Here is a 23,093-nt window from a genome sequence, read left to right as displayed (position 1 = left end):
TCTTCGTCAGGAATGACACACTTCCAAAAGAAAAAAATCTCGATCCATTTAAGCTTATGATACAGTTCTTAGGTGAAACACCCTCAAATGTGCGTGTGCCCACACATACACACACACACGCACGCGCACGCACGCACACACACACACACACACACACACACACTCACGCACACAAGTAGACACGCGTGTGCACACACGCACACACACACAAACTCACTCACCAGTACGGAGTGCCGATAAAAGAGTCTCTTCTCTGTAGGGTTTTAGTATTTTTAGCAGATACGCCAAAGTCGGCTGAAAGGCAACAGTTATGTGGATTAGAGACACATTTAGCTAAACGCTGAGCAGCAGCAGCCACCGCGGGCTTCTCCACACTGTAACCACAGCAACAGCAGGCATTCTTGTTACATTCCAACACTGTAACCGCAGGCATTTCTGTTACTGTAACCGCTACGTTACATTTCGATACTGTAACAGGTGGCAGTGTAGTATAATGGCCAAGGAGTTGGTCTTGTAACCTAAAGGTCGCAGGTTCGATTCCCCGGTAGGACACTGCTGTTGTACTCTTGAGCAAGGTACTTAACCTGCATTGCTCCAGTACATATCCAGCTGTATCATTGGATACAATGTGAGTCGCTCTGGATAAGAGCGTCTGCTAAATGCCTGTAATGTACTGCAACTGTAACAGCAGGCAATCCTGCTAGCATGCTAACTCAGCTAACATTAAATGAAAACAAAGCTTGGATGGTAACATTAGTACATTTTGAATGTCTTTAGAGTAACTTATGATCGCTAACGCCACTGGCTATAGTGTATAAGAGCATCTGCTAAAGGCCCTGAACGTAGTGTCAGGAACGCCGGTCAGGCAGGACCTTGCGGAACTCTGGTGGGGTCAGGGGTCAGAGGTCAGGCTCTCGTACCCAGCTTGACGTCTCCCTCCAGGGTGAGGAGGATGTTCCCGGCCTTCAGGTCGCGGTGGATGATCTTGCTGGCGTGCAGGTAGAGCAGGGCCTCCAGGGTCTGCCGGCAAACCACCCGGATCTGGGGCTCCGTCAGGGGCCTCTCCAGCTCTGGAGGCGCCCAGAGACACACACACACACACACACACACACACAGACACGCACACACACACACACACACAGACACACACACACAGACACGCACAGACAGACACACACACACACACAGACACGCACACACACACACACACACAGACACACACACACAGACACGCACAGACAGACACACACACACACAGACACACACACACAGACACGCACAGACAGACACACACACACACACACACACAGACACAGACACAAACACACACACACACAGACACAGACACACACACACACACACACACAAACTCAGATTCCTCCAGCTTCAAGGCCAAGTTCAGGCCTTAAAGCTGCGACGCACAGGAAGGGCGCAGAGGCTAAACGTTGAGCGACCCTGCAAGCTATTCGCCGGCTGATAACCAGTAGCGTCTGTCTGTGGATGGATCACTCTAATCGCGTACTACAGGGTCTTTGCTTTTAAAATCTATTACGAGTCAGTGGTGTCAGTCCTCTCTTTGTAGCACCTCTGCTGTCTAACGGCAGCTTCCTTTAGGGGCAGGCATGCAGTCAGCAGATGCTTGAACTGGTTTTCACGGCTGATGCTGGCCAGCTGACAGGTCTTATTCTCAAAGCAGTGATTCAGGGCGGTGTGTTTTACATCACAAAACGAAGGTGCGAGAAGCTTCGGGCTTCCTTCACTGTGTAGGATGAGCATTAGGCCTCAGTGACCGTATTTACACTACCGACATGTTAGAAGCAGCGCGAGCTGCAAGAGCAGTCAAAAGCAGTGTCACGTTTCCAGATGCTTCCAAACAGCATCATGACAGTATTGAAACAGGCCCAATCACTGACAGAGACCGCACTGTAACGGTCACACCCTCAGGAGAACACCGCTGGGTAAGACCGGCGGCCTCTTCACTGGAACACCTTTTAAGCACAGAGGTTCTTGAGGAAAACACCACAGCTACGTTTCACATCATTGTATGAGAAATGGATGGCAATGAGAAGATTAAAACGCTGTTTTTAATAAAGCAGAGGCTCGGGTTAAATAAATATATTTATTCCTTTTTTTATTCTTTTAAGCGGAGCGCTCGCCCTACCCAGCATCACGGCGTCGACGGCCCCCCCTGCGCAGAACTCGATCAGGATCTGCGGAGAAGAAGAAGAAGAAGGTGAGTGAGCTCTCGCACGCGACGCGCTGTTACACATTCACAGTGTATTCATTACATTACATTACAGGCATTTAGCGGACGCTCTCATCCTGAGCGACTTACGCAACATTATCACACAGCATTTATACTGCGTCCATTTATACAGCTGGATATGTACTGAAGCGACGCAGGTTAAGAACCTCGCTCAAGGACATTCCTACCCGGGAATCGAACCTGCGACCTTCAGGTTACAAGACGGGTTCCTTATTCGTTACAATACACTGCCGCCCGACACTTCCTGTAGCGCTTGCATTAACCGGAACAAACAGCAGACAACAATTGTCATCGATCCCTTTACCTGAGATAAAAGAGTATGATAACAGAATTGCGGCCTGCTTTTATAATGCTCTCTGCTGCATAAAGTCCACTGTCTGTTTCCTGCTTATAACTTCTCACCCCCCCCTACCATAAAAAATGCACCAGACCAACTTCTTTTATGAAACGACACAAACCTGGCCCTTGGGCTTAAGGGTTTTAGTACTCCCCGACTCCGAGCTTCTCAAGGTCAGATGGCACGCGCTTACTTATTCAGCCAATCAAATTCATCCCCTTAGGGCAGTCGTATACTTCAGGGCTTCAGTGCATGGCAACACACGGATAGCTAACACAAAAACGCTGATTTACGAAGACCTTCAACCTTTTAGCACACTAGCAAAACTAATAATGCAACCAATAATTGGCGCAAAACAAATACCACGACCAATCACTGATCATGTTATTGGTGTTGGACATGCTAACGGTCTCAGTAAATCAGGCCATAAAATGGACATAAAGCCGTGCATTAAATTCAGACAGGCAATAAGTAAACACTGCCCAGCACTCCAGGTCTAAGGCTACACATCTCCCCTCTGTTATGCACAAGGGGGGGTCCTATCCTCACACACACGTCCCTGACCAGCTGTCTCAACGTTCTGGCGAGGGAGCTGGCTGGAGAAGGAGCACGCTGAGCATTAAAAGAGGCTTCAGGGCCTCTCAACATGGCTGCTGATGTAAGAGGATTTATACAGGCGCTCCTCGAGTTTCACGCACAAAAAAAACAGGGCCAGAATTCAGCCCCTCCAAATAGGATTACAGTTTCCGCGCATTCCGGGCGGGTTGCAGCTGAGGTTAGGCAACTGGACGGCCTGCGGGGGCCGACCAGCAGTCCTGCGGCTCTGTTGCCGTGCCAAAGCACCGCAGCGCAGAACAATAACAGCTGGTGCACGAGAACACGGCCCACAAGAAAACACTGTACAGGTGGGGCAGAGCCCTGAACACTGAGTACTGAGGAGCACTGAGTACTGAGCACTGAGGAGTCCCGAGGAGTACTAAGGCCAATCGACGTGTGCGGGGGGGGTAGGCTGGTGCTGTGTGCGGGGGGGGGGGGGGGGGCAGTCTAGGGCTGTGTGGAGGGGGGGGGGGGGGGCAGACTGGGGAATGAAAGGGCTGTGGTTTCCCCTCCCACAGTGCGGACATGACCTCTGTGGACATGACCTCTGAGTGACCTCTGTGGACACAACCTCTGAGTGACCTCTGGAGCTCACTCACGCCCATCCCAGTGCGCTGCGAGCAAACCGCACACGAGCAAGCCTGGCCAATCACGTGGCGGTAAATCGACCTTGTGCTAAAGTTACTGCGTACAAAAACGATGAAGAAACGACACGACACAATCCTGTAAAAAGACACACGGGACCTCGTAACACTAACCTAACAGACTCTCCTGTTGTGACTATTCTACCATAATATTACAGGTAAATGTAATGTGGGCTAATATTACGATGAGTAGAGATTATATCGAAGGCGTAGGAGTAGGAGGTGAGTCACATTTCACAACACTTTCACAAAGGCTTCAAATTCACACACGGGCCTGAGTGCCTTTTACAATACCGTCATAAATAGCAGCGAATAACTACAAATGCAGTCGGCTTCGGTTGGGCCCAACTGCCAAATTAACAAGATAAAAGGTAATGGCCAATGCCAGCCTCAATCTTATTTTGGACAGTGTCCAAAAGAAAGAACGAGAAAAAAGATAAATCTTCCTTTATTTTTGCAGGTTATTTTCAGCACCACGGCCACGGCATCCTAAAAGCAGTCCCTAAAACCCCAGCTCTAGCCACTGCGCTGCTCTGCGGGATTAAATCCCATTAAAAGCCTTCGGTGAATTTGCGTCGTATTAAAATATTTGCAAATGAAGGCTCAGCGCTCCGAAATGCCATTTGTGTTTTCCATTCACTCTTTAAGAAACTGCTTCCCTCTCATGAGCCTAAATGTAACACAACAAACTATCCAAAAAAAAAAAAAAAAAAGATGAAAACACTAGGTAGTACTATTCTCAGAAGCATAAGACATCAAGCAAGCTGGATTTCATTAACCACAGTTGCTAAAGACAATGCAAAGTGCAAGAAAATGTACAGTGGGGCAGTGTTTGCCACAGCAGAGAGCAGCTGAATATGCCGCTGATTGTAACAGTTCATAAATCTAACAAGCTGCCAGACATTTTGGTGCAACCAAGTACAGTAAAACACCAAATTAACTTCCTGCTTTTGTCCTTGAGCCTATTTATGAGCTCAGGCATAGGAAAGGCATGCAAAATGTCTTGGCTGTAGCAAACCGCAAAGATTTTGATCATTCAGGCTAAAAAAAAAACAAAACAACCTAATTATGATTGTACTGTTGTAGTATAATGCACTATTGTGAGAAGTGGAAATCGCTTTTGTAGTGCTCTCATGCAACCACTATTTTCACAGAGTCCAGGTCAGGCTGATAAAGGATTAGCCTAAACGTTTTAAAGGCAGCGTTCATTTAGAAAGTACTTTCCCCCTGAAGCTTGTAATCTCTCTTCATCCACTGTTACATGCATGTAACCCGAAGCTACCCCCATGTAAACAGAGCTGCAAAGTGAGCGTGTAAGGATTCATTACCAGCCTGGCTGAACTGTACTGTACCAACCAGGGACATGAACCATTAAGCACAAAAAAAAAAAAAAACCTCCACAGATATTACTACTGCGGTTATTTTCATCTACTTCCCCTAAGCGTAGAGGGCTGCAGTACAGGGCGCGTTTCTCTGAGGTAAACATGCGTCATAAAACCACTTCAGAGAGGTCACACGCTCCGCTCCGACCCTGTTTAACACAACCGAATAACAATGGTGATTCATGCAAATGGAAAACTTTAACTACGGGCACGGTGGCATAGTGGTCAGCTCTGCTGCCTCGCAAGAAGGAAGTTCCGGGTTCAAATCCAAGTCCGACCGGATCCTCTCTGCATGGAGTTTGCATGTTCTCCCCGTGTTCGCGTGGGTTTACTCTGGGTACTCCGGTCTCCTCCCACACTCAAAGACATGCATGTTAGGTGCGCTCCTGCAGGTGCCCTTGACCAAGGCACTGTCCTCAGAACTGGAGTTGGTCCCTGGGCGCTGCACTGTGGCTGCCCACTGCTCCTAATTGACTAGGATGGGTCAAATACAGAGGACAAATGACCCCACGGGGTTCAATAAAAGTATTTATTATCTTATACCCGACGACGGACCAGGAACAGCTGCATCGGTGGCAGGGGGTGAGGTGAGGTGGGGGGTGAGGTGAGGGCAGTCGTGAGTAGACGCAGGTTGCGCTGCGATTCTAATGTGCGATTGCGATCATATCTTTCGGCGAGTTACGTGGTATCCCGGCAACCGTGTCGGAGGCCTCGCGCCGGGGCTGCTGGGACTGTGTTTGTGGGCGGGGGGGGGGGGGGGGTGTGGGGGCAGGGGGGGTGGTGACCCCCTCGTTTTCCCCACCCACCTGGTCAGCTCCCACGCACGCTCCTGCCTCAGATCTCACGTGCGCAACGTTACGTAAGCTCCACACGCGTGTGCGCTCGCACGCTGGCGAGGAAGCGCTCACCCTCCACACGCGTGTGCGCGCTGGCGAGGAAGCACTCACCCACAGCTTGTTCTCGTAGTAGAAGGCGTCCAGCAGCTTGACGATGTTGTGGTGGTCGCAGGACGCCAGGATGTCGATCTCCACCATGTAGTCCTCCAGCTCCTCCTCCGACTTGGTGTCGATCACCTTGGCAGCGGCCAGGATGTGAGACTGCCTGTTCTGAGCCTAAGAGCGGAAAGCAAGGGACACCACGAACCCGTGTGGATTGAGCGGGCACATAAATTACAGATCTTAGCTAAGACACGGGCCTACACGTTCTGTACAACTTTAAGTTGGACACTTTGGAGATGCTTACAGGGCCGTTTTCTTGAAAAAACCACACAGCCACTCAAGTGTCCAAGTCTTACATTCCTTTTTTCTTTTTAAAACTGAGAGGGCATTGAAGAGAATTGCCACAAGAAGCATGAACAATTTGTAATTTAATGTTAAGGGCCCATATTTGTATGCTAACTGGAGACAAACTAAATCTTTGTGGGGTAAAAAAAAAAGAAAAAATCCCAGATGTGGCAACACATGGCAAAGGCGTTCATAACCGCTGTTGGCTCTGCAGAGCACACTTGTGGTTCCCATTACATGAGAAACGGCTCTGTGACTGGGCCTACTCTGTACGTTAGCCAAGGTGAGGCTAGGGAAGCTTTTTTTTATTTTATTTTTTTTTACTGTTTTCTCCTTTAGCTCAGTCAGCTAAACGCTCGAGACTCATCCTTACAGGAACTAATAAGACGTTTTGTTCCCCTACTCCCATCGTCAACTGTCAATCTGACCCCCCCACACACACCTCCTCATTCCAGGCGTTCAATTACACAGAAATAACATAGCCTCGTGGACACTCTGTGCCCATCGCTGGGATGGGGGCCGACGCCATTTTGGATTACTCTGCGGGGAAAGTTTAAAGTTTAATGTTGGTGACAACAGGAGATCTCCACACAGTGGTGGGGGAAGGCCTGTGTGTCACTCTAAAACGATGATGTCACTCTACACTCCCACAAGCTTGCACGGCCATCTTACACTCCAGTCGTTTGGGGCCGCGGTCTAAAGGGGACTCGTCAAACGCCGTCAAAAACAGAGCTGCTCTTTTCTTTCTGACAGCTGAATCAAACGCCGACGGCACCTGCTCATCCTCAAATCCTCATGGCTCGGGTGCGAGGCTGTGAAATATCTGTCTGCAGAGCACCAGCGGGCTCTGGCGCCCACCTCCGTGTGCATTTCTGAGGTTTTCAGGGATGGCGATGCTCTGTAGTGGGTGGCAGGTGGCACTGGTGCAGTCTGGAGGCCGAGTACACACACACAGACACACACACACACATGCCCCACACACACACACACACACACACAGACACACACACCCACATGCCCCACACACACACACACACACACCCACATGCCCCACACACACACACACACCCACATGCCCCACACACACACACACACACACCCACATGCCCCACACACACACACACACACACACACCCACATGCCCCACACACACACACCCACATGCCCCACACACACACACACACCCACATGCCCCACACACACACACACACACACACACCCACACACACACACACACACACACACACACACACGCCCCACACACACACACACACACACACACACACATGCCACACACAGACACACACACACACACATGCCCCACACATACACACGCACACACACACACACATGCCCCACACACACACACACTCACACACCCACATGCCACCTGGGCTCTGCTTCTAAACGGGTTGTGTGTGTGTGTGTGTGTGGGGCATGTGTCTGTGTGTGTGTGTGGGCCCGTCTTATGTGCTGACTCACCACTGGATCGATCCAACAAACACCCGCTGCTCTAACGCTCACAACAACGCTCAGATCCGCGCACATTCCACCTGGGCATCAGAGTCAGACAGTTTTACTGAACACCTGACCCATTGAACGCCGCACCCACCTGCTCATCCAAAAGATCAACAGATGCCCTTAAGTGCTATCGTAACAATGCAAAACAACAGTTAAGAGTCATAGAGTTTTACTGAGCACCTCACCCACATGACCAATCACTGCACCTCCATGCCACCCTGCTATTAATAAAGGCCAAATACAGTAAGCAAGGCGGTGTATAAGGTCTGTTTTTAACAGCAACCAGTATCACCACACGTAGCATAAGGGCTAGTCAGCGTGTCGTCTAATAGGATAAAGAAGGATCTGTCGAAACTAAGCTGCATATGTAATATGCGGCAGTGCTCTGTTCCTTTCGTTCCAGTCTACACACTGATTACATAACCATAACAAAGACAAAAAGGAAGTGACACAGCATAAAAGTGGTTAAAAACTGCATCTTAATACCTCATATCCTTTCTCTACAGACAGGTACCGCAGTATGAAGCCACCAAGGGGAACAGAACTGTGGGTGAACCACATGAATAAACGTTAATAAGCATCAATAAACAGCCACAGGCAGTTTACTGACACAGGCTACAGTAAAGTTCTTTTTTTCCCTCTTCTAAGAGTTTTCCAGGCACAAAGGAAGTACTACAATGTAGCCTATTTCCTGTTGTATAACAAGAAGACATTATCAAGTGATGACTTAATGAAATATGTACCCAAAAAATGTGGCTTGATAACAGCAGAAGCATATAGGCTAGTTAAAAAACATCGGGTTTAGGAATAGCACACCAACAGTGGACACAGCAAATGCAGATTTTCCACACAATGATGTCAGTATGTACAGCCTGTAACACTTTCTTGAGACAAAAACATGGCTCTATAATAAACTTTTAGTAAAAATGTGTTATGAATTAATAAGTAGCAATAAATGTTTATTTGAGAAGCAGTATTTTGTATTTTCCAGAGACTCTTTGAGCTCCATGGAGCTCTTTGAGCCAGACACAGCTGGGAATTGGCAGAAACCAGACACAAAACCGCACAGTCTGCAAGAAATCTTCCAAAAACCATAATCAAATGAAAACACAATGTTTCAAAGCCTTAAAAAAAAAACTCTGAGCAGTAATCTTGAGCAGAATTTTGTCCTTTAGCGAGGTAACGACAGCTGTCACCAAGCGAGTAATAGAACCGTCAGAGCTGTTCTGCAAAACTTACACACTGAAGTTTAAACAGCAGATGCCAGACACAACAAGTTCTTTCATCGCCTGCTTTTCAGCAGACTTAAGACCGGGGGCTACACTCAGTCAATGTAGCCTTCAGCACGATGAAGTCTGACTATTTATTTCTGAAGTGCACAGGAGGTTTCACGTGATGCAAACGAAGCCACAGAGGGATTTTCTGCAGGGCAGTGGATTTGGGAAAGCAGGGTCTTGTCAACAGCTGTGCAAAGCGCAGTGCTTTCTAAGGAACACCGCAGATACGGTCATCACGCGGACCGTACTGACCGTCCCTCATAAGCACCGTGCGGCACTTGACCGCAATGGCTTCGGGGGGTAAACACAAAAATAATGATAACAATAATTTTAAAAAAAGAGACTGTGCTTCAAAGAAAATAAAAGCACGCAATAAGTATGAACTCCCCATGAAATATTCACGAATAGGAATAAGCAGCATTTGTAATGAGCAGCCTACGCTTCCTCAGATTCAGTGACGTAAAGCCAATCCATCCAAGTTCAATGTTCCTGATCAATGCAAGGAAATGAAGGCCAGCTTTGCTCAACAGTCCTACCCTTTAATGGCATTTTTTTATTTTCAGGAATCATAATTTTAAAAAAACTTCTTGTGAAATGAACTGATTTCCAAGGACTTATCAAACAAATTATATTCCATTACACTGCTATATAGGCTAGACAGTACACCCAACACATTGGATAAAATCCAGTGTCACTCATGCAAATTGAACCTTTTTTTTTTCCAGTGGCACAGCTGAGGGCTCTGAAATCTGTGTCATGACCGAAATAATTAAAAGTTCCTCGACTTTAAAAAAAAAAAAAAAAATTAGCCTACTTAGAAACCTGACAAGAATGAACCTGAACAAGGTGAGGAAACATGGGGTTCTCAGAATGTAAAATCTACGACAAACCGCTGCCATCCTTTATTTGCAAAACACAAGCATTAAATGACGAAACCTCTGAACTGATACAGTAGCTGAAACAGCAACATGGCCATTTTACGCAGCTGACTGGGTGCGAAGGTCATCTCGACCTCAGAATGAAGAATGGACCCATGTTAATAGAACAGAATTCAGTCACCCACGTACAATGCTCCTCTAATAAACCTCCTCTAACTGCAGTGATGTTAGGACACATTGGTGATGGGGCAGTGATTCATTATGATCCCTCATAATGCTTTCAACATCGAATTCCACTGGATGTCCAATCTCAACAAATCCGTTTTTTTTTTTTTTGTTGCTACATAGCGATAGACTGTTCACACAGAGCCAGAGATTGATGGTACATGGCAGTTCCGCCCACAACCAGGTCCGTGAAGCTACGTACTCCTGTCGCTAGGGAAAATGCTTCTGCAGTTACCTGGCAACAGAGGACTGATTTCAAGCTTCGTTCCCCTTCTGAAATTGACTCGACCGATTGGTTCTGAAGGAGCGTGTCCGTGTCCGAATCCTCGGCAAAGCCATCCCAAGTGATGTGCCGAATGGGCAGAGCATGTGCCATTTTGAAAGGCGGTGTGCGGGAATTGTGCCTGTCAACAACTGCATTGCTTAGACTTTTTTGTTTTTCTCCACGAACTTGGCATACCCAATCAAAATGCACACACCACAGCAGAGCAGACACCAGCACACTTCCTCCAAAACTCACGCAGTTCGCTGCCACTTCCCTGCAATCCAGGGATTGGTCTGAGTCGCATGTTCACCAAAGCAGAAGCCAACACATCTGGAGCAGCTGGCTGAGGTAGTCTAGGTATGGGATCCCATCCAACCAGGACTCAGTACATTATACTTCAGCCTACATTCTGGCATTGAGCAGAAGTTTGAATGGCTAAGTAGCCTAGTGGTAGAGTGTTCAACTGGAGACTGTAGAGTTGCTGTCTCAAGCCCCTGGTGGGGTATATGGGGACGCTTGTATCTGGAGAGATGAAGTTGGGTCCCTATTCTACTGTCGGGCCCTTGTGTAAGGCCCTGAACCCAAAACATCTCTCTCTCTCTCTCTCTCTGCTTGCAACTGTTCTCTCTGGCATTTCTCTGTTTCTCTCTCTCTCTGCTTGCAACTGTTCTCTCTGGCATTTCTCTGTTTCTCTCTCTCTCTGCTTGCAACTGTTCTCTCTGGCGTTTTTCCCAGGGTGTCCTTGAAAAAGAGAAACGTTCTCACTAGACCTCCCCTGGTTAAGTAAAGGATTCAAATAAAAAAGTCCAGAACAACACGGTTTACATTCACGCAGGCGGTGATTTTACTGATGCAATGCGGGCTAATTACCCACAACCTCGGTTCCCCTGCGACTATTCCACAATGAGACGGGGAATTCTCTGCAGGCTTGTAATATGCATCCCAAGGCAATACACGCAGCCCTGAAACCCATCATCACGGCAAGATCAAGCCTGTCAGCTGGAACCTTGCTCCCATCTGCTGTAACTGCCCTCCACTTCCTATTGGCTGCTGAAAACCACATGACCATAACGTTGACGAAGTACTGCCACGCATTGACCAATCACTTCTGACTTTCAATTACTTCCTTTCTCGCTATATTTAGCCGCTTCCTAAAATGACCCAGGAGAGTTCACGTAGTATGATCCACTTCACCGTGGAATACTAACGGTAGCACAGCACGTTTGGAACCTACTTATCAGACACCCATTCCATAACCACTGAACTTTAGCATAGCCACACACTTCTCTGTCTGCAGGTTCAAGTCCAGTTTTGACTCATAACTCATGCCGCAAGTGGATAAATTAATTTGTGACCTCTATTAAGAGACTTTCTGGTGCATCTTGATGTCTCAACTTTTCATCCTTTCCTTGATGATATCATTTCAACAGTTTTTCAACTTGGCTGAAGATGTATGACCTGGTCGACGAAGAAAGGCCTTTCTTCTCCATTACAAATGAAAAACATCAATAAACAACACCTATTATGAGGACTTTCTAACTTTGCTGTTGAGTATTGTTAGATATCCAATGAAGCGCTAAACAATTATAGCTCCTATTATCTCCAAGTCTGACAAAGAATGTACCTATTTGACTGATGTTAGAACCATAAGCACTGATGCCATATTATATATAGCCTACATTTAATCGCAACAATCAAGGTGATGTGCAGTAGTTGCCTACAGTGCGAAAGACTTCTCAATAACCATAAATATGTCATTGTCAGAATGGTAGTGTACGGGGAGTGCAACAGTGCGCATGTTAAAATTAAAGGTCGGCCTATTATGAAAGGTTTAATATTAGAGATTTAAGGGATAAATGCGTATTATGAGAACAAAAGCAAAATAATGGTGGTAAACATGCACGCCATAACTACAAAATAATGGCAGTAAAACGTTTATATCCACGTTTAGCTTTTGCTTGAGGTACCAGCATGCAATAACTTTGTATGATATCATTTCTATTAACTGTTGAAAGATTCAGAAACTGTTGTGTTTACCTTGTACACTTTTCCAAAGGCGCCGTCTCCCAGTTCCCCTATTATGTCCCAGAACTCCTCTGGATCCACGTCTCTATGAACATGCTCATATTGCTTTTTCTTCTTTTCTGCGCCCAACTTAAATATTTTGCGAAAGTTGAAAAAAGACATTGTCAACTGAAGGCTTCAGACAGGGTCGACCCGTCTAACGCGAACAAGCCAACGTATTTAATAGACAGCTATTTGGCACCAAGCATTTAGCTTGTTAGCTAATCAGTTAACGTTAGAGGTTAACGTTTCGATTTTACCTAAGGTAGGGTAAATAACTCGTAAATGCATTTCGTTAAACATGTTTTAAAATGTATATGATTTGGTGCAGTTGCTCGCCAAATTTCATTGTGTAGCTAAGGTTAGCTCGCTAGCCAGCTAACTAGCCAGAATACACCTGAGTCAACGGGTCCGTTTCTGATAGCAGAACGCGACAGTATAATGTTGCTAACGAGCCACAAAGCAGGCTAGATGTTTAAATATCATCAATTAGAATACGTCTACTTCTTCGTGCATTTAGATACCTTACTGTTCAAATCTATTATAAACACGCTGCAAACTGAACTATGTTCACACTGTATATATATCCGTTGGCTGTCAGGACAAGAAGGGGAACAGCAATTGTTCCTAACTCCCAACAACAAAATAGACTCCGGCCCAACAAAGCTCATTCGGCAGCAGAAAAAAATATGACAAAATAGCGTCCAGCAAAGTCCTTTAATCCACCAAGAAACGATACTTTCTCCAAAATATCAACACAATAAATATTTCCAATCTGCGGTCATTGGTTGGTTGCAGCACACATCTCGATCCCCGTCTTTCAACTTCATAATGAGGATAACCGCTTTGCTGTAGAAAAAAAGAAAAAAAAAGCGCGTTCATGGATTGCGCAACCGCAGTGTGATGTCAACAGGAGCAAATACACGTGGGGACTTTATAGCGACATTTTTCAATACACCGTTTTCCTCGTTAAAACCCGTCTCACGTATAAGTAAACTTGTTTGTATCACTTTTTGTAAATAAAAGCACAATCGACAGGATTAGCGAATAGACAAAGTTCGTTTTCTGTCCCCGTCCAGGGTTGCCAGCAATGTGAAATACTCCTCCTCGGTGAGAAAAAAAAGGTTTCAAGATTTCATTTTCGGCATCATTCCATTACTGACTAGTCAGTCACCTAAATAAATATATAAATAACTATATAATACGACTTTGATATTTTACCAGTCACTATTAAAGGACAACTATAGGACAACAATCATCATCATCATCTTCAGCAGCAGCAGCAGCAGCATCATCATCATCTTTTCTGTTGGATTAAAAAATAAAAATAAAACCAGAAAAACCATTTTTATTCCTGATACTATAATAATAATCTCAATCACTGACAAAATGATAAAATCATCATAATTTTTGCTGATCTATTTTTATTTTGTATTTTATACAGCACAATGAATTAGTTCCATTTGCTTTTTCAATCCAACGCGGAATAATGTGATTATGGAACTCTTGGTGGAGGTGCTAATTATAAGAATCATGCAATCTCCGATGTGTAAAAATCACTGAACCTTTCTTCCTACGTGCTTTCCGTATCTCTCAGCTTGGACTTTATTTCTTCACTAATGGAGGTTTTATCCCAATATGGCAACACCATGGTAGTCACGCCCCTCTTGCGTCACGTGAACGCGCACGTCTTAAGCGTTAGCTAGGTGCGTGAAATAGTGGGCTAGTTGATTACTTCATTTTATTCTGCTAATAAATGATCGTGCTGAATACCGGAGGTATATAATATAAAGGAAAATAGCACGTAGCGTAACATTTTTCCATAACATGGGATTCGTTGTGCAGGTGTGTTTATTACAAGTGCTAGTGTTATATCCACAATGCATAGTTTCATATCGTCTAGCTTCAGTACTACTAGCAAGCAGGCTAGTCAACTCAAAGTATGAATGACTGTAGCTAGTCTAGCTATCTTTCTAGACTAAAATACCTACATCGCTAGGTGTCACCGTGAGGATCCGGAAAACATGCAACTAGTCTGCAAGCTAGCTGAAGTAACATTAGCTAAACTAGCTATCGAACTGGCTGTTGACTAAATGAGTTGCAGGCAGTTGCTTAGACTAACCTAAGGCTAAGCAAAACAAATGTTAGCCATCTAGTGTTATTTCTGGTTTATAGTTCGACAGCAGTAAAAATACACTTCTCTCATACGAAGAAACCTATATACAATCGTACAGATTTCAAAATGTAATATTTCCCGTTCTGCGCACTTACGTTGAAGTGGTGCACACAACTTTACAGTAGTTGACTATAAGTCAGTGTCGAATGTGGATTTTAGGGTTCTTGGTGGTTGAATAATTGACTGTGTTTTGCTTGTAGCAAGGTGCGTAGGGAAAGGGCAGTCCAATGCATGCTGAAGAAAGGTATTCGGACGAGGAACCCCCCTCTATGCTGTGGGGCCTGGACCCCATCTACTCTGCGTTCGCCCGACTTTACATCAAAGACATCCTGGAAATGAAGGAGTCTTGCCAGGTCCCAGGTACTGTAAACCTATGTAATCGTGTATCTCAGTCCAGGAACATTTGTGGTTGTCGAGATGCCTCAGGATAAAATCAAATTGTTCGTAACCGCCAATATGCGCATTTCTTGTGCATTTCTCAGGCATTTTCTTCTACAAATTGCACCCAATTTTTAAAGTGGATGTGCTGGGAACTGTGGTATGCAAACGAGAGCGAGAAGACTTCTTCTGCTACGGAGGTAAATTGCTTTGAAGTTAAAATATTAGCATTTTGTTGATAGATTAACTGTGTGTATGACACTGTAGTAGCTAAATAAAGTCTGTTTTATTACTGTAATTGATGTACATATAATTTTGACCTTACTTGATCTGAAAAATTACCTGGAGAAACTTTGTTTTTATGTGACTTGCAGTGGATGATGGCACTGGGGTTATAAATTGCCTGTGCTGGAAAGACGAACAGTGGAAAGACCACAGTGCACCAGTGGATGGTACGTCCACCATAGCAGGACTTAGGACTGTATAGCCAATACCAATATTTAACTAGTGCCATAATTTCCTTTGGAATTCAAGGTTGCAGTAGTTGTATGGATGCTGACACTTGGTTTATGGCGAGTAAGATGGAAGCAGTGGGTCCGGCGTGCATTTGGGCCAGTGTTCCTCTTGTGCTGCGTCCACCAGGGTCCAAGTCGCAGGTTCCGAGCCGTGGAGGCTTTAACCCGGCCGAGCAGCTGAAGAAGCTTCTGCACAGCCAGCGCTGCAGCTCTCATCTGGACATCGGGGATTTGCTGCGGGTTCGAGGGCCCGTGAAAATGTCAAGAGGACAGAGAGAAATCATGGCCTCCACATACTGTAAGGGAACACTGACGATACACACACACACACGCCGCAGGCATGCACACACACACACACACACACACGCATTCACAAAGCTTTTCTTATAACCTGTCTTCCGTCATTGTATCCAGCCGGAGAATCAATTCACAGCTCAACAGACAAACAGATGTAATAGTCAATATTTGAGGGAAAATCAGCTTCAATCGCTGCCATATAGGCCATGGGTGGTTGCCATTTATTAATGGTACTCATTCTTCAACACCATCAATTCTGAAAAGGCAGGTTGTATTTAAGGGTTTACTGTATACATGTCATCTGCTCAGTTGCATGTATTCCAGATGCTGTCAAGAGGCTTATTAAATGCTTGAATGTGTAAATTGTACTGGTACTGCCATCTAGTGAACAGAGAGCTTTAATGGTCTGTTTTCCTGTGACTTGTACACGGTCTCGCTGATGGAGCATCTACCACAAAGTATTGGAAGTACCTTTGTTTTAACTATATATGGTGAAAATGCACTGATAGGGGGATCTATCAAAGTAGGACATGCCTCCTTAATGGTGCCAGTTCTTGCTTTAGTTGAAACTGGGTTTGGTAAATATGTGCTGTTGCTAAATATTTATGACCAAATACATATTTAGTCCACTATAGCTGCAGACTAGCTGCAAATTTGAAAGAAAAGAGAGCAAGTTTGAAAAGTGGAGCATTGCAGCTTTCCAGTACAAATCAGAGAAAGAGAGGGGGAGGCTATTTTACAGAGGTAGATGACAGTTATAGTGCAACTGTTGTTAAAATGGATGAAAAATTTTTTAAAGGACTTTGATATTTTGTTTCACTCCGTGTCTGCAAGAGCACTGATTTTCTGCAGTTAACTCCATTTTGTAACTGTTGAGGAACACCTCTGCAGCTGTACACTGATGTGAATGATTAACTTTGCATTGCCGCTCCCCTGTGTGCAGATAAAGTGTCGGACCCGGTGCTGGCGGTGCAGATTTCCTGGATGTTGGAAGTGCCCCAGCTCTACCGCAAATTCTATGACAAGCCCTTCCAGTTTCCAAGCAGTGTGCAGGGCTCGAACGCAGCTGAGTAAGTCATTGCACCTGTCTGGAGGTTCATCACTTGAGTCTTCTGTACAATTACAAGCTTCTGTACTAAGGGAGATAAAGTGTGCAGCAGTTTGACTGTGTAACAGGCAGAGCTGTTTGGTGGAGCGTGTCAGAGCTCTGCGCAGCTGTACTGCAGGTTTGAATGGGCATGCGCTGGTTGGTTGTGTGAGAGCTCTGCGCAGCTGTACTGCAGGTTTGAATGGGCATGCGCTGGTTGAGTGTGTGAGAGCTCTGCGCAGCTGTACTGCAGGTTTGCATGCGCTGGTTGAGTGTGTGAGAGCTCTGCGCAGCTGCAGGTTTGAATGCGCATGCGCTGGTTGATTGTGTGAGAGCTCTGCGCAGCTGCAGGTTTGAATGCGCATGCGCTGGTTGATTGTGTGAGAGCTCTGCGCAGCTGCAGGTTTGAATGCGCATGCGCTGGTTGAGTGTGTCAGAGCTCTGCGCAGCTGTACTGCAGGTTTGAATGGGCATGCGCTGGTTGGTTGTGTGAGAGCTCTGCACAGCTGTACTGCAGGTTTGAATGCGCTGGTTGGTTGTGTGAGAGCTCTGCGCAGCTGTACTGCAGGTTTGAATGCGCTGGTTGGTTGTGTGAGAGCTCTGCGCAGCTGCAGGTTTGAATGCGCTGGTTGGTTGTGTGAGAGCTCTGCGCAGCTGCAGTTTTGAATGCGTTGGCTGCGTGGCGTGCTGGGTGAAGTGGCGTGACGATGGCGAGCGACTCTCTCTCTCTGCTGCCCCCTGCAGTGCAGACGGTGATTCAGCCTCATCCTCTCTGCTCGGGCGAGCGACCCGTTTGCTCAAGGACTTCCTGCAAGAGAAGGCGGTGGAAAGGTTTCGGCCCTACGACCTCCTGGAGCTGCTGGACCCCCTGGTCTCCGGGACCCCTCCCCAAACCCCGGCACCGCAGGTCTGGCCTAATCATCACTTCCTGCTTCATCACTGAAAATCAAGTGACAAACGAGGACTCTGTATGATGTCTGTAAAGACACTCACACATACACATTTATTCAATTAGTTGCATGCACTCATGTGGGTACACCGATTAAACGTCCTGTGTGTGTGTGTGTGTGTGTGTGTGTGCGCATGCGCGTGTGTGTGTGGAAGCTTTATCATTGTTGTTTTATTATTTTTCTATTATTTCTTGAAGGCTCAGCAATGTATTAACTTGCAGTGTCCATATGACTGAAGCGCTGAAACGTTCAGGGGCTTTGCCCCTGAAGCCTGAACGTGCTTGCAGTGAAACCGCCCGCATTTCACGCAGGACCCGGCGGCGACCCCGTCGGCCGCCAAGCGGCTGCACGCGCTCTCCCGCGAGGCCCTGCAGCTCCTGCAGGACGAGGGCCGGGTGTTCCGCAGGGTCATATCCCCGGACCAGGTCTATCAGGCAAGCACCGGCGTCCCGTGGAAATCCCACCCCAAGCGCCCGATTTACGCATCAGGGAAACAGACAGAGTGCGCTAGCGCCCTTTAATGGGCCATCCTGGTGGAGGTGGCCACATTACATTACATTACATTACATTACATTACAGGTATTTGGCAGACGCTCTTATCCAGAGCGACGTACAATAAAGTGTATAACCATAACCAGGAACACGTGTCGAAAACCCTAGAGAGAAGTACCGTTCCAAGCGCAGGGAACAACCGCATAGTTCAACTTGGGCCCTGTAGGTTAAACTGATTAACGCTAACACAAACAAGAACAGCAACAACGCAGTCTATGCAAAAATACAAGCAGTAAAGACGAGTCGATTAACTAAGTCAACTACGAAACAGCTACCTAGTTACAACCCTAAGCTTACAGTCGATTTAGAGATTACAGGGAGGTAGGGAGGGATGGGGAGAGGTGCAGCCTGAAGAGGTGAGTCTTCAGTTGTCGCTGGAAGTGGGTCAGGGTCTCCGCTGTTCTGACCTCCACGGGGAGGTAATCGGCGTGTCGACGTCTCGCTCCGCCAGGTGACGGAGAACGACCGGGAGCTGCACCGGGCGACCAGAGACGTCATCAGAGAGGACTGCAAACGGGCCAAGTGTGAGTCCTGTCTCCCCCCCCCCCCCTATTTTGAGCACGGACTCGGGGGGCCGTGAAGGAGATGGAAAGGAGAGAGATTGATTAAGAAAAAGTCACACGGGGTGGAAAGGGAATTGGGTTAAAAAATGAATGTCACTATCATTCTGCTAATGCCTTGGGGCATCCATCACGCCACCATGCGATTCTTATCAGGTGCCTGATGTTTAAAAAATACTCAATAGACAGTGACATTGATTGATTAGTGACATTGATTGATTACCGGGCTAGGACATTGCTGAGCTGAGGCTGCTTGATACAGATTGAATGGATTATGGGGAAATGAAATGGCGGAAGAAAAGGTGGGTTTAATCGGATGTGTGTGCTCTTCACCGTTTCGCAGACTCGGAGAAGGGCTGCCACGTCCTGCACATCCTGTCCGGCGTGAGACTGCGCTACAGCCGCAACGTGAGCAAGGCGGTCATCGAGCTGGTCCTGCGGCGTCTGGAATGCAACAGCGAGATCATCAGCACCTCGGACAACCACTACGCCGTCCTCTGACAGAGCTGTCGCCGAGGTCTCACTGCTCCAGAAAGGCCAGATGGAGAACGTTTGTCGCTCTAGCCCAGATGGAGCTGTACATATTGCTTGATTGAGTTACTTTTTTTTGGTCTTCCAGTTGACATTTTTGTCAAAATGTAATTTAAAAAAATATATATATTTTTTTAAATAAACACTGTTGCCAACTCTTTAATTTTTCGAACAAATGTATTTGTATTGTACATTAACGTTTGCAGAACTCATTTTTTTTCTTAATTATGGAGTTATGGTATGAAATGTAGTTAAACTATTCTAACACAAATACGTTGAACACTAGAGGGCACTGTTTAGCAAATGAATGTGACTTTGGTAACCATGGTCTTCAACTGGCAAACGTGGGCTGAAATGGGGTTTGTGCTTCCTAAACATACTCCTCATACTTAAATTACTTATAATTACTGTACAAGATTTCGTGAAATGCATCGCGTTGTTTATGCAGTAGTAAAAATGTTGGTTTCAGAATTATATATTTGTGTTGGCACTGGCGGGCAACTGTTGGAACATGTACATTGGCAGAGGCTTTACATCGCTTCAGCCAATGCACAGCTCTCTCTATGAGTGGATAATATAGTAAATGTATGGGTGAGTGTCCCTTGAAGTTCGTGTACATTAAAAATGTACTTGTAGTTTTTCCAGAAGAATGCATTTTGTAGATTTTTTCTCTCAGCATATTAGATAATATATGGGTTACTGTGTGGCATGAGGGGGAAAAAACCCTTGCACACTTCTGATTTGTCGAGAAATTAAAAAAGTAAAACAGGACCTCCCTCGATTGTTAATTGAGGCACTCTGGAGTTTCATTCATTCATTATCTGGATAGGCATTTTCAAACTTGTAGGAAAGCCCGACCTTCTTTTCAGGAGGCAGGCTATACCTTCTGTTGCGGAGTACCAGCCCTCAGTCTCGCTCCAGGCGAAAAGCGCGAGGCAAGCCCATTACTTTGCCAAACCGCGTTGAGCTTCCGGACGTACGAGCACGGCTAGCCGTACTCCAGGCGTTCAGCGGCTCTCCAGCCGGCTCATTTCCTTTCACCGAAACGTATTGAGGGGGCAGACTGAGGAGAGCCATTGTCAACCACACAAAGGACCTCACTCCTCGACATAAAGGATGCCGTTTTCAACACGCGACCACCAGTTGTGATCAGTATCCGAATAAGTTTTCCAAGTTGGAGTTATGTGAATGCTGGCGGCATGCAGGATGTTTCGTTTGGACTAGCGGACTCGGTAATGCAAGACATAGCCTAACAATAAATTTAGTGTTTGGTGTGGACAGCCAGTTTGCTGCTCAATCCACATGTAGGAAAGCGTTCATTTCCAAGCGGGGTAAAAAATAAAAAAAAACGCGTGTTCTTACTGCTCGTTATTACTCCAGGCATATCTCCTCGTGATTTTTTAAGCACGCTCCCTAAACTGCATTTACTGGAACCGGGTTTTATACTTTATAAAGTATAAAAGTACAGTTTGCATAAAGCGAACTGCAATCTACATTTTCAAGATGCGACGTAGGACAGTTGTGGACGTGAAAGTCGTGAATGTGGAGAAGAGGCGCAATCCTTCCAAACACTACGTGAGTAAACTCCTTGCAGCTATTGTATTGATGACCTCAGTGGTGGCGGCTAGTCTGCACGAGAGACATCCTACATGTACGATAAAGAAAAAGCAAAAATATGCTCTTGAATGTGTTCAGAGCAGAAGTAGTGGTTTGTAGTTAGTTTATAGCTAAAACAAACGGCAACAACATCCCTAGTGTTTGCAATTAGGTCATTTGCAGTCCAACAGGAAGTACTGCCTCATGAACATTGAACTGGAGCAAGCTCTATCTACATTTTCTTTGTAGATCCATAGACTGTGATCAGTTTTACTGAATATTGTCTGAGTTCTGTACGTACTATGTTGTGTGTGTTTGACACACATCTGCTGGAGATAGCTGAAGTTGGCAGCTGGAAAACAGCAGTTCGTTTGTTATTGGTAAATGAGTAGGAGACGATTTTGCTATTTGATTTACCTGAACCTGTACTGAGTTATGGCATAAATCATTCTGGAAATATGCTCGTTCTGAATGAAACGTGTTGCATATTTGAACTGTCTTTTGCAAGAAGGGATGGTCTTGGCAGCTCGTGTTTGTTTAAAATGTGTTCTCAGCTTAATGCTTATGTTCCACCCAGCAGCAGATTGACCCCCATTAACCCATCTCTATTGAAATACGCAAATGGAAACAGCACGTGCCTCTCAAATATAAACGTGGTGTAGTAGTCAAGCAGAACTGTGAATTCGTTATGTTGCTGACTGATACTTTCAATGTGCAGCAGAGTAGGTGCTCTCCGGTATAATGACGGATCAATTTAGAGATCAACCGTCATTGATCTGTCACTGTCAAATATGCATTGGGGTGCTATAATTTGTTTAAAGGCCCTTTCACAGGACGATCTTCATTTTCCTGATGCATATACTAGCCAAGAAGATATCCTAGTCTTTTTTGTTTGTTTCTTGTATTTGTTATGTTATTTTCGAGAAACAGATACACAAAATAAATAAATAAACAAATCCAACATAAATAGAAGCACAAATAGATAAAATGCAAACAGTCAAGAGAAAAATACGTTCATGAAGTTCCGAATACCTACGCATTTATATGTTGGAAGTGCGAAATATTTGTTCTGTGATGCTCGCGTGCATGTATGGGTCTGTTTTTGTGTGGTTTTTATTTATTTATTTATTTATTTATTTATTTATTTTAAAAAATCAGGTTTGAACTCTAACTGGTTGTCAGTGTCGGGACCATTGATGATCACACCCGTATGTCACTATCATTTTACTAATGTCTTGGGGCATCCATCACCCCACCATGCGATTCTTATCAGGTTCCGAATGTTTAAAAATACTCAATAGACAGTGACATTGATTGATTAGTGACATTGATTGATTAGCGGGTTAGGACATTGCTGAGCTGAGGCTGCTTGATAGAGCACAAAAGCTTCTTAGTTATCCATTCAGCTGACATTTATTTTAATTTATTTAAAAGTTTGCTATGTGCAATTTTTCAACATCACCCTCGTGCTACCAGCACGAAATCAACCATCTGAAAAATGTCCGCTTTGACACTTAAATTAAGTAACAGGATGGCAAATTTGATTTAGAAAAAGGTCAGGAGTTTGCCCCTTTGCCCTAATTGGGGGGGGGGGGGGGGGGGGCACTCAGTTTTGAGCTAAATGGAGGATAGTAATCAGACTAAATGTGAGTTCTTTCAACTATGAATTTGGCAACAAAATTATGAAACTTCAAATTTTTATTACGAAAACA

At 45.6% G+C, this 23,093-nt stretch overlaps 3 protein-coding genes across 10 annotated transcripts in view; 2 read left to right on the top strand and 1 right to left on the bottom strand.

Annotated features, from left to right (window-relative positions):
• LOC118221047 (STE20-like serine/threonine-protein kinase) overlaps positions 1-13,637 on the bottom strand; it is a 30,139-nt gene extending 16,502 nt beyond the window's left edge. The window contains exons 1-5 of one of the 4 annotated variants that reach the window (XM_035405652.1): positions 12,713-13,637; positions 6,174-6,338; positions 2,162-2,210; positions 921-1,070; positions 222-294 (exon numbers count right to left, since the gene is read on the bottom strand). In XM_035405652.1, coding sequence (XP_035261543.1) covers positions 222-294; positions 921-1,070; positions 2,162-2,210; positions 6,174-6,338; positions 12,713-12,862 — 587 coding nt within the window. In that variant the 5' untranslated portion in view covers positions 12,863-13,637. The remainder of the gene's footprint in view (positions 1-221; positions 295-920; positions 1,071-2,161; positions 2,211-6,173; positions 6,339-12,712) is intronic. The other 3 variants (XM_035405651.1, XM_035405653.1, XM_035405654.1) reach the window with 3 other exon arrangements.
• A 778-nt stretch (positions 13,638-14,415) lies between these two features.
• stn1 (STN1 subunit of CST complex) lies at positions 14,416-19,948 on the top strand. 2 transcript variants are annotated; one of them, XM_035405657.1, is made up of 10 exons: positions 14,416-14,517; positions 15,116-15,275; positions 15,398-15,493; positions 15,668-15,745; positions 15,936-16,106; positions 17,049-17,175; positions 17,937-18,099; positions 18,454-18,576; positions 19,146-19,218; positions 19,598-19,948. In XM_035405657.1, exons 2-10 carry the CDS (start codon positions 15,143-15,145, stop codon positions 19,753-19,755), a joined length of 1,122 nt encoding a protein of 373 aa, XP_035261548.1. In that variant the 5' UTR covers positions 14,416-14,517; positions 15,116-15,142; the 3' UTR covers positions 19,756-19,948. The 2 variants fall into 2 exon arrangements, with proteins under 2 accessions (XP_035261548.1, XP_035261546.1); XM_035405655.1 differs by having other exon boundaries at positions 14,423-14,584.
• A 704-nt stretch (positions 19,949-20,652) lies between these two features.
• Positions 20,653-23,093, top strand: part of sh3pxd2aa (SH3 and PX domains 2Aa) — an 81,914-nt gene continuing 79,473 nt past the window's right edge. For 2 of the 4 annotated variants that reach the window (XM_035403831.1, XM_035403829.1), the window contains exon 1: positions 20,653-21,360. In XM_035403831.1, coding sequence (XP_035259722.1) covers positions 21,289-21,360 — 72 coding nt within the window. In that variant the 5' untranslated portion in view covers positions 20,653-21,288. The remainder of the gene's footprint in view (positions 21,361-23,093) is intronic. The other 2 variants (XM_035403832.1, XM_035403830.1) reach the window with 1 other exon arrangement.

This window comes from Anguilla anguilla, chromosome 2 (genome assembly GCF_013347855.1).
Source record: "Anguilla anguilla isolate fAngAng1 chromosome 2, fAngAng1.pri, whole genome shotgun sequence".
NCBI lineage: Eukaryota > Metazoa > Chordata > Actinopteri > Anguilliformes > Anguillidae > Anguilla > Anguilla anguilla.
The sequence above is the reverse complement of the archived record's forward strand: the minus strand, read 5'-3'. Positions and strand labels throughout refer to the sequence as shown.